The sequence below is a fragment of the Peromyscus californicus genome, unplaced genomic scaffold, assembly GCF_007827085.1.
Source record: "Peromyscus californicus insignis strain IS unplaced genomic scaffold, ASM782708v3 Scaffold_11__1_contigs__length_118956290, whole genome shotgun sequence".
In the NCBI taxonomy this organism is placed as follows: Eukaryota; Metazoa; Chordata; class Mammalia; order Rodentia; family Cricetidae; genus Peromyscus; species Peromyscus californicus.
This window is the reverse complement of record NW_026294402.1, coordinates 83786547-83803004: the sequence shown is the minus strand read 5'-3', so window position 1 is coordinate 83803004 and position 16458 is coordinate 83786547. Positions and strand designations below refer to the sequence as shown.

The 16458-nt window shown below is 38.1% G+C and overlaps 1 protein-coding gene across 11 annotated transcripts in view; it reads left to right on the top strand.

Moving 5' to 3' along the window:
• Positions 1-16458, top strand: part of LOC128096610 (uncharacterized) — a 116638-nt gene that overhangs the window by 10996 nt on the left and 89184 nt on the right. For 8 of the 11 annotated variants that reach the window (XR_008213686.1, XM_052716445.1, XM_052716399.1 and 5 more), the window contains exon 2: positions 2314-2456. The exons of the other annotated variants lie outside the window; for them this stretch is intronic. Coding sequence is in view for 6 of the 8 variants with exons in the window: in XM_052716445.1 (XP_052572405.1) it covers positions 2435-2456 (22 nt within the window). In the remaining 2 variants the exon portion in view is untranslated. The remainder of the gene's footprint in view (positions 1-2313; positions 2457-16458) is intronic. 11 annotated transcript variants of the gene reach the window in all.

Genomic DNA, 16458 nt, shown 5'->3' with positions numbered 1-16458 from the left:
GTGGAGAAATAGAGACAATTCCTATCTTTGGAAAAGTCAAATGTTTTTTTACCCTTCTTCTATACATGCTGTGATTTTGATTCTTTGCATCAGATTCTCATGCACAACTGCAAACATGGAAGACAAAGTCATTTACAACTTGTATTTACAATCCGTCACCATAGAGTTGAGGAGGAGGGGAGACAGATTACTTAGGGTGCTTGGAAATAGAGACCTATGGTAGCCATGGAAATATATAAGAGTTATTGATTCAAAGTCCCAGCTGATTTGTTTTAAACTTACCACCAACTTTGCACTAGAGACAGCAAGGCAGGACTGTGAAGCCACCCTCCTATACAACTGGTTATAAAACAGGTAGATTATATTAATCTACTTGATTAATGCTACTTTCCATGCTTTTCTTCCTTCCTCACATGGATCAGTCCTGAATTACTCTCTTGCAGCCTGCCAGTTTCTTCTGGCTCCCTTCCCATCTCCTCTAACAGCATTTTCCTCAGCTATTTCCTCACATCTACTTAACACAGAATCTTCTTTTTGGAGTATCCATACAGAACAGAAGAATTCATGGTTAAAGGGCCACCATACTTCTATTAAATTTTACCATGCAAAATTCCTTTGTGACTATTTCTGTTAGCCCACATAATCACAAGGCCATGGGTAAACTCCGCTCTGGCTTTCTAATCAGATTTGAGCATCCTAAGGACCACTGAAATGATAGGAGGATTGTATACCCCCCACACATACATTCCTATGATGCTCAGAATTTCTGACAAAGTAGTAGAAGAATGTAGCTTGAGAATTTTAATAAAGTCTTCTGTGGTCAAGGGTACCTTTTACATCTCTTAATACTTATTGCTCCACCTATTGCCTAAGTCTGGACCCAGGAAAGGCAAGAAGTTGACCTTTGTTGAATAAGTGAAATACACTTACTTCAAAACTAGAAGTCCAACTACATTTAGATTTTATATTTCTGAAATATTGGTCCAAAAATGATCTGATTTTAAGTTTTTTTAAATTTTGTTGCTTTATTTAATTTATTTTGGAGGGTTTCCAAATAATTACATTTTAAGACTAGATGAAAGAGAAAAAGAAAAATTTTCACCACCACCACTAAAAAAAAAAAAAAAAAGAAGGAGAAGAAGAAAATGAAAAGGGAATTTCATATATCAAATAAAATGTAAAAGGTCTAGGGGCAGAGTAGCATGCAGAGGGAAGTGAGGGTAAGAGGCAAGTAGCTGACCAAGACACACATACAAGGACATGGAAAGTATCCACTACCACTACAGTCTGTGGCCATGGGTCTTCATTCCTTGCTAGTTCTATATGTAGAATTTTGTGTAGAATAGAACCTACCCCAATACACCCTGAGCAGGTCAACCATACTAGGTGGAAACTGAAAATCATACATTTATTATATTATTCCATAAATGTAGACTAAGGAACAGTGTACCAGCACTGTTGTCTACTAGGTTTAAAAGAAAAAAAAAAGCTTTCCAGCTTACAAAGAGTTTTCAGTACAGGAAAAACAGCATGCCATACATAGTCCAAGGATCTGTTGAATGGAATGATTAGAAGAGGTCGCTCTAGTAGATTCAAAAATAGAGGTATTTCCTGAATTACAAACTAAGATGATCATAGTCTTGAGGCGGTGCCATGGTTCTGAAGCTCTGAACTTTATCTATTGTGAATTAATTGTGGCAGGCTGATTGGAAAGAGAGATGGTTGGAAAAATATTTGCCAATATTTCCATATTTAAAAAGTCCTTTGGCTCAGGGTCTGGCATTTATCATAGCTGTAGGGCAGCTGGTTAGCAGCTTGCCTGAGTTTAATCCCCAGCAACACAAATATGAAAGAAAAACATCTATGGCCTGACCAAGCCTTTCTTTGTGCTTATTTTATCCAGAAGATTCAATTGAAGAAGCTTGATAGCCCAGCCGGGACTGAATGAACTACTAGTGACTGCCATGAGAACAACAAGAATATGTGTCATCTTAATAATGAATTAAGAACTTCATCCTTTTGTACAATTTTTTTGCTGTCAATGTTTTGGTTATTAATTAGTGTGTACATCCTTGTGTATTTTCATTGAACTTGTAAAAGTACTCCTATGTCCAATTATCTGTGCTTATAATAAGCCACCCTCTCAATACCCAAGGTTTAAAATAGTAATCAGGTAGTTGTCTGTGTGTATGTGTGTGTGTGTGTGTGTGTGTGTGTGTGTGTGTGTGTGTAAGTATGTATGTATGTTTCTCATGACCCTGACATTTGTCAGGACCTAATAGGGCTAACTGGTATTTGTTCCTTAATGTCTAGGATTTGGCTGAAATGACTTAAAACAATTGGGACTCTTCTGTTCTGACCAATAGAAGAAATAGTTGCGATAGGAAACAAGAGTACAGAACTCCAAAACTATCCCAGCTAATGAGTATCCAGGATGATGCAAGCTGCAGGACAAGGTAAGTAAGTTTCAAAAGAAACTATTGAGGTCAACTTCTCTTTCCCCAAAGGAGGAACCTGAAAATTTGCTGGGCTTTTTGTTGCTTCCTCGGAAGTGACATGGGGGAGTTCTGACTCTGCTTGGCTCTTTCACTCTTCTGAATTTAGCATAACTACTTCCCTATTCTGAAGCCCTGACCAAGGCAAATTCTCTGTAGAGAAAGATGGTCTTCATGTATACAAAACGAGGAGATGATCTCTCCAAGGTATAATTGAGGAAAAGTTTTTTTATTGTATATATGAGGGAGAGTACGGTCAGAGGTATCTGGAAGAGTCCAGAGCAGGGAGAGAAAGTAGTAGACTAAACAAGACCAGTAGACTGAACTGGGCCATGGGGGGAGGGGGAGCAAGAGAGGAAGAGAAGAGAGAGCAAAGACAAGAGAGGGCCAAGAGAGAGGACCAAGAACCAAGAGAGAAGAGAACCAAGACAGGGGCTGGAGAGATGGCTCAGTGGTTAAGAGCACTGGCTACCCTTCCAGAAGTCCTGAGTTCAATTCCCAGCAACCACATGGTGACTCACAACCATCTTTAATGAGATCTGGTGCCCTCTTCTGGCCTGCAGGCAAATATGCAGGTAGAACACTGTATACATAATAATAAATGAATAAATCTGGCCAGGCAGTGGTGGTGCATGCCTTTAATCCCAGCACTCAGGAGGGAGAGCCAGGTGGATCTCTGTGAGTTCGAGGCCAGCCTGGTCTATAGAGCGAGATCCAGAACAGGTACCAAAACTACACAGAGAAACCCTGTCTCACAAAGAATCAATCAATCAATCAATCTGAAAAAAAAAGAGAGACAACCAAGACAACAAAAAGAGGGCACATGTCCAAAATGGCAAGGTTCTATAGAGATGAGAAGCTGGAGAAAGGGAAGACCATAGGCTAGAGAAGTTTAGGGTAGGGGTTGGGGTGAGAAGAGCTGAGAGGAGTCATGGATTATAACAGGTACTTGCAATGCTGAGAGAGCCTAGAGGCCAGCATGTTCTTTGGTACGTTAATAGGTACCACTGTTAGCCATTTGTCCCCAGTTTCTCTTGGACCTGACACACTAATAACACAGTTGAAGCACAAAAGAATGAGAGAAATAAGCATAAGAATTCACCTGTGTGTCTTTCATGACCTCCTTCAGTCCAATGGGATCAGGTCTTCATGGTCAGAAAAATCCACTGGAGACAAACCCATCTCCTCAGTTCCCTGGGTTATTTTTTGTTTTTGTTTTTGTTTTTTGTTTGTTTGTTTGGTTGGTTGGTTTGGTCTAAAATAAGAAAAAGCACTAGAGTCTCAGAGTGACAAGGTTCCTGGTAGGAGTGCATTTCTCACTATGGAGACTGAGCTCCAGGCTATTCTATGAGCACAAATGGAAGCATGAGTTCCCTTAATTTTCTTCCTATGTTCTGGAGGAAAGTTCAAGAGGGTTCTGGAGAGACCCAACTAGTTATGAACTCAGTCAGTGGATTGATACCTGAGAAAGCAGAGAAGCATCGTGCAACCTGGTGTGGAATGTTATCTAAGGATACAGAGGCACAAGGAAATGAAAGGGGGAAAGGATGGGGAAAGTGAAACAAGGAATGGGAAGCCAGGGGAGAGGTTATCTTTACAGATACAGTCAGGAAAACTCTGTTGTTTTACTGTCGGCTTAGCAGCTGCATCTGAATCTAGGGCTATTTTAGCTGCTGTCTGCAGCTCTGCAGTCAGTGCTCCTCTAGCTCCTCTACTCAGGCTGTGGCTGGTGGGACTTCCCATCCAGCTGACACCAATTCTGCCATTGCCACCAAATGTAGGTTTTAGCTAAGTATCATTCTATTTACCAATAAAGACTTGGGAGTCAGATGATGGGGTGAAAACCTGCTAGCTCAGAGAAGCCTAAAAGCAACCAACTGACTGACCTTCCTCTTTGGCTGACAACCCAGCAAGAGTATCTCTCCAGCTGTCCCAAACCCAAAAGACTGCCAATACTCCAAGTTTCCCTACTACTTCTTGTCTATCTCTCTATCCATCTTCCTGGCTCCTTCATACTCTCTGTGTCTAATTCCTGTCAACTAGTTGCTGGCTCTGCCTCCTGACCCAAGGTTGATTTTATTACATAGTCTTGGGTTCACAGTGCAATCAAATATCCTGCAACAAACCTCTTTATGTGTGCTGGATGGAAGTAGGTATGCAGATAGTGAGTGTCATGCTGTGTCTTATGCTGCAGCTACTATACGCTTTAAGCTGAGCTACAGGCTCATAGCTGTCTAGTAGTACTATCTCACCTTTGATTTCTCTGGAAAGCCTGGCTTAGGGACTGGTACATAGAAAACACATAATAAATGTTCACTGGGTTCAGTAGTATTGTTGAGTATTTCACTTATGTCCTGATATAAACTGAGGTTGATATTGTATCCAAACTATATTAGCTTTCTGTTAAGTTTTGCTCAGCAAAGCAAAAGGAAAATGTTCTTTTCCTTCAAATATCATTTCAGGGGAAGTACGAGGGGAAGGCCTGTTTAAATAGGACCTTTAAGTCATTGTGGTAGAGGGCCTTGGGATTTTCACTGCCCAGAATGAAATGGCAAAAAGCACACATTACCAAAGAAGCAGAAGTACTTGGTGACAGCAAGTGAAACTGGGTCTCTCCAGGGCAATTTTCTACAAGTGTCAAGGTCTACACATTCACTGAGAAACAAAGTACAGAGGACAGCTATGCACCAAGCCAATTGCTCTCTACTGAGTATAGGCCACATGCCAGGCCCTGAACTGGGCTCCAGGAATCTGAACAGGGAGTCTTGAGTTATTAACACAGTCCTCAGAGTGTGAACCAACAAAAAAAAATTGAACTGCAGAGTGTCACAGTACAAAATAATACAAAAGACCAAGAGGGAGGAAAAAGGGTCTTTTCTGAGAAGACTGGCATAGAAGTTGGCTTTTATAGATAAACAAGATGTCATCAGTCAGAAACTGCAGCATTGTGAAGTGTATAAGTGTACTTTAATGAGTGTGCTTTATGGTGAGCTAAAGTGTGGACTCTAGTGTATGGATGGATGCCTTAAGAGAGGGGAATCCAGATCACAGTAGCCTTGAGTACCAGGTTATGAGCTTTGAGTACTGGGTTGTAAGCTGAAAATAAGAGGGACATTTGAAAGGTTTAAAATAGGACAGGATCATGGTAAAAATCTATATTTTAGGACTGCTAGTTGGACTTTATTTCTGGTAAACAGAAGCTTTCCTCTGTCCTGCCCTGTCCCACAGCTGCTTTTAAATAATCACTCAGAGGCTTAATATCAATTACAGAATGTTTGGCCCATAGTTCAGGCTTATTACTAACTAGATCTTACATTTAGATTAACCCATTTCTATTAATCTATGCATTGCCATGTAGCCTGTGACTTACTGGTTCTCTGACATCTTGTGCCTCGGGTGACTGAATCGAGTCTGCCGACTCCTCCTTCCTTCTCCCTGTATCTCCATTTTGCTTTCCCGCTCAGCCTTATTCTGCCTGGCTATAGGCCAAATCAGCTTTTATTATCAATCAATGAGAGCAGCATACATTCAGCATACAGAAGGATCCTCCCACAGCAGTTGGGTCCTAGGGAAATTGGTGTCATGAGAAACAAATTTATGTAAGTCCTGCATATGAAAGAAAGTGTGGTATTAGGCTGAGTTCAACTTATTTCACTTAATGATTTCAGTTTTATTTACAGGATCATAAAATTCTATTGTGAATATGTATCATGTTCCCTTTATCCATTTTTGTTGATGGACATCTAGGCTGGTTCTATTTCAGGCATTTATAAATAGTACAGCAATAAATGTGAATGTATAGGTAAGGTATTTCTGTGTGTTAACTTGGCATCTTTTAAATATGTACATAAGAGTGACATAGGAGATTGAAATGGTCATTCAATTTTTATTTTTTTGAGGCGCCTCCATACTTATTTCCATAGTGGCTGCATAGGTTTGGTTTCTCATCAGCAACGAATAAGGGTTTTCCTCCCACATTCCCCTTTCCTGCATTTGATGTCATTTGTTTCCATGATCATGGTCATCTGACTGGGTTGAAATGGAATTTCAAAGTAGTATTGTGTCTCCTTGATGACTTGGAACACTTTTCCAAGTATTTATTGCCCATTTGTATTTCTTCACTTGAGAATAGTCTATTTAGTTCATTGGCCCATTTACTGGTTTAGGTGCTTTGTTTTTATCTGTTCCATTTTTTGCAGTTCTTTATAAATATCCCAGAAATCAATGACTTGTCTTATGAATAATAGGCAGATATTTTTTTCCATTCAGTAGGCTGACACTTCATTCTAATGTTGTTTCCTTTGCTGTGCCAAAGATGTTTTCATTTCATGTAATCCTCATTCATCCATTCTTAGAACTATTTCTGATATATTAGAGTCCTTTTCGAAAAATGCTTGCCTATGCCTGTATCTTCAGGTGTTTTTCTTAGATTTTTTTGTAACAGTTGCAGAGTTTCTTTTATTATTATTATCATTATTATTATTATTATTATGAAATTTTCTATTCATTTTACATACCAACCACACAGATCCCCCTCTCCAATTCCCCAACCTCCTCCAACCCTCCCCCCATTCCCACTTCATCCAAGTCAAGGTCTCCCATGGGAAGTCAGCAAGCAGAGCCTGGCACATTCAGTTGAGGCAGGTCCAAGCCCCTACCCCCTGCACCAAGGCTGCGCAAGGTGTCACACCTTAGGCAGTGGGCTCTAAAAAGCCCACTTATGCACCAGGGACAGATCCTGATCCCCCTGCCTGGGGACCCCCCAAACAGTTCAAGCTAAATGACTGTCTCACATATCCAGAGGGCCTAATCCAGTCCCATGGGGGGCTCCACAGCTACTGGTCCATGGTTCATGGGTTTCCACTAGTGTGTCTGGTCATCTCTTTACGTTTTCCCATCATGATCTTGATGACCCTTTCTTATAGAATCCCTCCTCTCTCTCATTGATTGGATTCCTGGAGCTCAGCCTGGTGCCCAGCCATGGATCTCTGCAACTGCTTCCATCAGTAACTGGATAAAGGCTCTATGATGACAATTAGGGTATTCACTAATCTGGTTACCAGAGCAGACAGGTTCAGGCACTCTCTTGACTATTGCTAGTAGTCTAAGGTGGGGTCATCCTTGTGGATTCCTGGGAACTTCCCTAGCACCCTGTTACTTCCTATTCCCATGATGTCTTCATTTATCATGGTATCTCTTTCCTTGGTCACACACTCTGTCCCTGTTCCAGCTTGAACCTCCCATTTTCTTAAGTTCTCATCCCCCATTCTTGGCCATCCATTACCACCCCCCCCACTCCCAGTTTGCTCACAGAGATCTCATCTATTTCTCCTTCACTGGGCTATCTATATGTTCCTCTTAGGGTCTTCCTTGTTAGCTAGCTTCTCTGGAGCTGTGGGTTGTAGTCTAGTTTTTCTTTGCTTTACATATAGTATCCACTTATGAGTGAGTACATATCATGTTTGTTCTTCTGAGTCTGGGTTACCTCACTCAGGATGATACTTCCTAGTTCCACCAATTTGCCTGCAAATTTCATGATAGCATTGTTTTTACTGCTGCATAGTACTCCATTGTATGTATGTGCCACATTTTCTTAACCCATTCTTCAGTTGAGGGGCATCTAGGTTGTTTCCAGGTTCTGGCTATTACAAATAATGCTGTTATGAACATAGTTGAGCATGTGTCCTTGTGATATGATTGAGCATTCCTTGGGTATATGCCCAAGAGTGGTATAGCTGGGTCTTGAGGAGGATTGATTCCCAATTTTCTGAGAAACTGTCATACTAATTTCCAAAGTGGCTGTACAAGTTTGCATTCCCACCAACAGTAGACAAATGTTCCCCTTGCTCCATATCCTCTTCAACATAAGTTGTCTTCAGTGTTTTTGATCTTAGCCCTCTGACAGGTATAAGATGGTATCTCAGAGTCATTTTGATTTGCATTTCCCTAATGACTAAAGATGTTGATCAGTTCCTTAAGTCTTTCACCCATTTGAGAGTCTTTTTGTTGAGAATTCTCTGTTTAGCTCTGTAGACCATTTTTAATTAGATTATTCAATTGCAAAGTTTCACTTTAATATCTTTGATCCATTTTGAATTGATTCTGTGGAGGATGAGAAATAGAGATCTAGTTGTGTTCTTTTACATGAAAATCATTCCCTCAGAACCATTTGTAAAGGAGGCTATTTTGTCTCCAATTTATATTTTGGACAGCTTTTCCAAAACAATATGACTGTGTTTATAAGGCTTTATTACTAGATCATCTATTCTAGCCCATTAATCTGCATATCTGGTTTAATGACAGCACTATGCTGTTTTTGTTCCAATAACTATGTAATACAATTTGAGATTGGATATTGTGACATATCCTGTGTTATTCTTTCTGCTAAGAATTACATTAGTTATTAGGAGTATTGTGCTTCCATATGTGAAGAATGTCATTGTTGTTTTGACAGAAATTGATTTGAATATGTACATTGCTTTGATATATATATATATATATATATATATATATATATATATATATATATATATATAATTTTGCCTACCCAAAAGAGCAGGAGGTCATTCCATTTTCTAGTGTTTTCCTCAATTTCTTTCTTTAGTTTCATAAATTTTCATTGTAGGTCTTTTACTTTCATGGTTAGGCCTATTCCCAACTATTTTTTAAAAAGCTATTATAAATGGGATTTCACTCTAACTTTATTTCCAATGAATTTACTATTGATATATACAAAGGATACTATTTTTGTGTTTTAATTTTTATATCCTGCTACTCTGCTGAAAGTGTTTGTTAGAGCTTATAATTTGCTGGTAGAATCATGAGGGTCTATTAAGTATAAGGTTGTGCTGTCTACAAATAGCAGTAATCCACCTTCTTTTTTTTTCTGTTTGTATCCTCTTTCTCCAGTTCTCTTATCTTAAATGCTCTAGCTAAGACTTTGTATTTAATAACAATGGAAGGTGTGTGCATCCTGTTTTCATTGTAAATTTCAAAGGAAATGCTCCCAGTTTCCCCCAATTAGTATAACACTAATACTTGTTGTACACTGCCTTTATTATCTTGAGATGATCTTTTCTTCTGAGTTTCTTTGAGGTTTTATGATGAAGGAATGGTGGACTTTATCCAAGACCTTTTTTTTCATTGATTAATATGATAATGTGGTTTCTATCTCTAAGCCTACTTATGTTCTGAATTACACTTACTTATTTACAGATGTTGAAACTTTTATACCTCCCTGATGTGAAACCAACTTAATTTTCTTATTATGTTCTTATTATGTTCTTCACTTCAGCTTGTAAGAATTTTATTGAGACTACTTGGTGTAGAGGTCTACTTGGTGTAGAGGAAATTCTAAATGGTCTTATTAAATAAGAAATACAGAGCCAAATATAGAGTTAAAAGCCCAAGAGATCTGAGCACTAGCAAAGAGCCAAGACCACCTTATCTTACCACTTGCTGCCATCCTTCCCCTGAGAGAGAGACTTTCTTCCTGTGTGTCTTGAGTTTTATTGCTTTTCTATTCTGCCTTCTCATTGGCTCTAAGCCCAGCCACATGACTTCCTCATCACTGCCTGTCTATACAGACCTTCTGGTCTCTGTGGTTGGTACTGGGATTAAAGACTCAAGGGTCACCATGCTTGGCTGTGTCCTTGACCACACAGAGACTCTGCTTGCTATGTGATCGGGGATTAAGGGTGTGGCCTACCACCACCTGACATCTATTCCTGGCTTGCTAATGACCTCTGATCTCCAGGCAAACTTTATTTATTAACATATAAATAAAATCACATTTCAGCACAATTAAAATGTCACCACATGGGCTGGAGAGATGACTCAGAGGTTAAGAGCACTGACTGCTCTTCCAGAGGTCCTGAGTTCAACTCCCAGCAACCACATGGTGGCTCATAACCATCTGTAATGAGATCTGGTGCCCTCTTCTGGTCATACATGCTGTATACAAAATAAATAAATCTTAAAAAAAATAAATAAATAAAATGTCACCACAACTTGGATCAATATTCATCAGAGAAATTGATTCACAGTTATCATTATGGTTCTGTTTAAGTTCTTTATAACTTCATGTTTGGATTTTGCTAGATAATTTGTGTGCAAATTTATCCATTTCTTCTATATTCCTCAGTTTGGGGAAGTATATAAATTGTCAATGTACCCTTTAATGATTCTTTGTATTTTACCTAATTTTTTCTATAATTTTTCAGTTTGGGTCTTTTCTCTCTTTTGACAAATTGGGCAGGGATTTGTCAATTTTTTTTGGTTCTTTATAGTATTCCCTATATTCTACCTTGTTCTTCATTGTTTATTGCCATCTACTGCTTTAGAGTTTGGACTGTTCTTGTTTTCTAGGACCTTGAGGTACATCCTTAAGTTATTTACTCTAGATTGTTCTGGTTTTTAAAAGTACTCAAAACTATATTTTTTCCCCTTATAAAACTACCTTAGTTATATCCCAAAAGTTTTGATATAATGTATTTTCATTTTCATTTGGTTCTAGGTTTTTTTTTTTTTTAATTTCTTCAACAGCCCTGCTGGTCATTCAAGAATGTACTGTTCAGTTTCTGTGTATTGGTGTCATTTTTCTGTAGTTGTCCTTGCTACTGAATTATAGGTTTTTCTTTTTTTGCACTGTGGTCTGGTAAGATACAAGATATTATTTTGGTAATTTTATATTTGTCTAGATTGGATTTGTGGTCTGTGTTAGAGAAGGTTGATAGGCCCCTAAGAAAGGTGTTCATACTGTTTCTGTTGGATGAAATGTTCCGTATACATCTGTTGTGTAAATTTACTTTACAATATAGTCTAACTTTTTTTAAACTTTTAATTTGGATGACTTCTCTTGAAATGAGAATGGAGTATTGAAATTACCAAATATTATTATATCAGGATCCTCCTGACCTTTTATGTCCCTTGGACTTTGTTTTGTGAAATTGGGGATACCGATATTTAATGCATATATTTTTACATTGCCATATTTTCTTAATAATTGTTTCATTTTTTAGTATGATGTAGTTTTCTTTATCCTTTCTATTTTTGATTTGAATCTACTTCATTTGGTAGAATAGTACTTATGTCAGATTCATACATTTCCATTTGTTTGATTGTTTCCCATCATTGGTTATTAGTCTGTGGTTGTCTTTATTAGTAAGGTACGCTTCTTAGAGATAACAAAAAGTTGAATCTAATTGTTTTTAACTCAGGTAGCCAGTCTTTTCTTTTCATTGGTGAATTGAATCCACTTGTATTTAAGGTTATTATTACTCAGCTATACTCACTGAGTCCAATAATTTTGTTAGCTGTTTATTGTTTGATTTTTCTCTCCAATCATTGTATTAGGGGTTTTCTGGTTAATTGTTCTGGATATGATGAACTCTTTCTTAGCTCTTCCTTGTTTTTATGCATTTCTCCCATAAAATGTGTTTCCTGTGCTCTTGAATTTGAGGCTGTCTTCCTTTCTCTTCTTTTTATAGCATTCCTCTAAGTACCGACTACAGAGATAAGGTTGGTGGTTATGAACTGCCTTGGTGTGTGCTTATTTTGAAATCCTTAATTTTTTTCTGTCTATTTAAAAATATGTCTTTGTGATGTAAAACTCTTATTTGTCAGTAATTTACTTTCACGGCTTGAAATAAACAGCATTCCACAATTTCCTGGCTTTGAGGTTTGCTGATATTGTTTAAATGTTTCTGCCTTTGTAAATGAATTGGTGTTTTTCTCTTACCACTTTCAATATTCTTTTACTCAGTATTTTTCACATGTTGACAGTACTATGTTGTGGATAAGTATTCTGGTCATATCTATTTGGTATTCTAAATGGCCCTTTGAATATCTATTTCTTTGTCTAAGATTTAGGAAATTTTCTTCTATCTTAAATAGGTTCTCTGTGCCTTCCTAATGTTTATCTCAGCTCTTTGCATCCTATAGATTTGAGAGTTTGGTCTACTTACTGCAGCTCAGAGCTCCTGGACATTGTAGTCATACTCATTTGTTTTCTTTTTCTTCATTAATATTTGATAATTAGTATTTCACCCACTTTTCTTCTTGATGTTGCTGAGTCTGTATTGGAAAATGTCTGATGTTTGCTTGAGCTGCCTTCACAGTGGGAGTTTTCTCTTGTTATCTCAGGGGCCTCTCAGAAGGCAGTACTTAACTACATTAATGGGCTGCACAGATTTTCTCACCCTCGTACTCCTTAGAGACTCCCAGATTGTACCTCTTGGGATAGTTTTGAACTGAAAGTTGTCTTCAAGTGCATTGAGAGCATGGAAAAGAACCACAGCAGACAGAAAACTGGTGTTCGTACTTTCAGAGCCTCGTGAGCATTAACCTAATGGAGGATTGACACTATAAGGATTGTGTATACCTCTGCCACAGAATTCGCAGGCTCTACACCACGATAGCACATAACAGCTTCAAAACTTGTCCACTTTCTGATCGAAGGATCAAAGCTACTAAACTCTAGGTTAATTCTCAATTAAAGATGTTGAAGATGATGGCCTGTTCTTAGCCACCAGAGGCAAGTCTGTCTTTCCTTATGCAGTTCTAGCCTAAGCTAATCTGATGTGGGATGTCTTTCTGTACACTGTGATATATGTTGCTCCCTTTGGTTAATAAATAAAGCTGCTTTGGCCTATGGCAAGGCAGGATAGAGCCAGGCAGGAAAACCAAATGGAGATAAAGGAGAAGAAGGGCAGAGTCTGGGGGAATTTAGCCAGCTACCCAAGGAGCAAGATGCCAGCAGACTGGTAACACCATGGCCACATGGCAATACATAGATTAATAAAAATGTGATATAGAAATATAAGATAAATATTTTACATTGCTATAGATTTTAGATTATTGATATAAATTTAAAGTTAATTTTGTTATACTGTATGTATATTTCTACTCTTGTTTAAAGTATTTTGTTTGTGCAACTCATTTGAAATTGTAGTGTATAGGTGAGAAATACAAATTAATAATTAGTTTTCTATGATAATCAAACTTATAGTCATGTTAGTTAAGTTCTCTAGGTATACGTAGATATATTTCAGTTAGGTAGGTAATCTTCAAACACTTTCAAAGACCTACAGAATATAGCATTTAAAATGTTTTAAAAACTTAGACTGTCTGAATAGTGAGACACGTCTGCTCCTGGCAGCACCAATTTACTTCAAAGAGGAAGATGGGCATCAAAGACACTCTACATGGAATTTATCTTCTTCTTGGCAAAAATAGCCATTTGGGCAAGAAACTCCTCTTGCCTTTACTGCTGATAATATGTTATATAAACTGGATATGCAGGACCCATAGGAAGGTGACCACTGAACTTTGCAAGGCAAGATGGTCCTTCAGGTTCCTGCTATGCAGAAGAAACTGCTAGATAGTCTATAGGACACAAGAAGAAATGACTAGAAAAATTCTAGGCCTGTAGGCTGAAGATGGATCCCCCAACATTGCAGAGGAACGTTGAATGACTGTCCAGGCAGCCAACTGTCTCTGTCATTCTAGATTTTTGGAAGTTGCTTACAATGCTCTTCCTGTTTACTTAGGTAATATTATATCCATCTGGGGTCTTTGATGTAGTTGAATACTAGATAGTTGTAATTATAGTTTTCCTTAGTCATGATAAAAGATAAATTAGATATAAAACTTTAACCTCACAAATATAGGATAAATGATAGAATATTTTCTTTAATTTTGACAAATACAAATAGACTAGATATTGAAATTGTAATTCTTGCTTGATAATTGTTCTATTATATGTAATTTTTTTTCCCCAAACCCCTCTATTATATGTAATTTTACTATGTTAAAGTTAAAACCTTCCTTTTGATTAGACAGAAAAGGGGAAGGAAGTGCTGTGGAATGTCGTTCTCTATGGTGTGAATGTGTGTTTCTCTGATTGGTTGATAAATAAAATGCTGATTGGCTAGTAGCCAGGCAGGAAGTATAGGTGGGATAAGCAGACAAGGAGAATTCTGGAAAGAGAAAGACTGAGTCAGGAGTCACCAGCCAGACACAGAGAAAACAAGATAACAAGACAGAACTGAAAAAAGGTACCAAGCCATGTGACTAAACATAAATAAAAATTATGGGTTAATTTAAGTGTAAGAGCTAGTCAGTAATAAGCCTGAGCTAATGGCCAAGCAGTTATAATTAATATAAGCCTCTGTGTGCTTACTTGGGGGATGCAAGTGGGAGAGATTTGTCCCAACTGCCAGCCGGCCAGGACACAGGAAAACTTTCAGTTACAGAAATGGGTTAATTTAAATAGTAAGAGCTAGTTAGTAATAAACCTGAGCTGTTCACCCAAGCAGTTTTTAATTAATTAATATTAAGCCTCTGAGTGATTATTTTAGAAGCAGCCACTGGATAGGGTGGGACAGAAAAAAAGCCTCTGTTTACTCTGTCCTGAAAACACCAGCTTTGCCATAACAACCCCACAATTCCCTGTTGTTATTTGACCAGACCATGTATGTAGGATATGACCCAATGAGAATCTCCCTTCAAGATTTTTATATGAGTTGTTTCTCAGGATTTATGGGCTGAAAGCTTGGTCTCCAGTATGGCAGTGTTGAGAGCCTAATAGAAAGTAATTAGTGATGTTTTAATTTAGGTACAGTGAATGAGCCCTAATATACTGCTATTTCAGCCAGCAATTGCAACTCTGCAGTTATGGGCCTGCTTCTCCAGCAGTGGCTTTGGTTGCTCAGGCCACAGGCTGGTGAGAATTCTGTTCCTGCAGGCACCAGCTTTGTACTGTCACTGTCACTAAAGGTAGCTTTAACTAAATCTCTATTGTTCTAATTTATAAATAAGACTTGAAATTCAAAGGCTGTGATAAAAACCTGTGAGCTTAGAGAGGCTGAGTAGCCAAAAGCTAACTTTCTCTCCTTGTTTCTGCTTGCAAAACCAGAAAAACCTGTGCCACTCCAAATCTAACCCTACTAGTTCCTGTGTCTCTCTATCCCTCCTGGATGCCCTCCGATGCTCTATGATTACTTTCTGTCAACTAATTGCTAACTCAGCCTCCTGACCCAAGGTTAATTTTATTTAATCAACACAATGCAAACTCTGGGGTTCACAGTGTGATTAAATATCCCCAAACAAATTAGAACATGGCAGACTCCACTCAGGAATGGATTAATACTATATACATAGATTGGGCTGGATCTGTCAGGAGTTAATTCGTGTTGGATCATGTAGTTAGAAATAGACATGCCTGCCCTTAACTCATACACCTTTTGCACATGTCTGTTACCCTTTCTGATTTTCTCTGATTGCAACACAGTCAGAGGACTCTTCCTAGGATATCAGAAAGCACCATACTATGTAGACTTTCTAGCTACTAGAATCATGAGTCAAATAACATTTTCTTCTATGTTGTCCAACATCAGTTTTGTTGTCCTGACATAAAGTATACTAAAAAAAATGACAGATAATTCAGTCTTCTTCATCATATAAGTCCTAAAGTAGTAATCAAGACCTGTTAGTGCCTGTGTTTCTCAATTTGTAAAGCTGGTAAAAGTGAAAGAAGTCCAGAGCTGGGGAGATGGCTCAGTGGTCAAGAACACTTTCTATTCTTGAAGAGGACCTTGTTTTTGTTCCCAGTACACACATGGTGGCTTATACCATCCTTAACTTCATTCTGGAGGATATGACACCATCTTCTGGCCACCACAGGTACAAGGCACACTTGCACAGTACTATATATATATATATGCAGGGAAACCATTCATACAAATAAAAATAAATTAAAAATCTTTAAAAATTGAATGAAGTCTGTATGTAGAAAGGAGAAGAGATTGCTGGGGAGAGCCCTAGAGGTCTATAGGTCCTACGTTCAAATTGTTCCATCCCATATTTAGGTAGTGGAATATATCAGAGTCCTTCCAATAAATTCTTTGTCATTTCTGACTAAACAGCTCAAATCAAATATAACAGGTCCAAACTCAGTGCTATT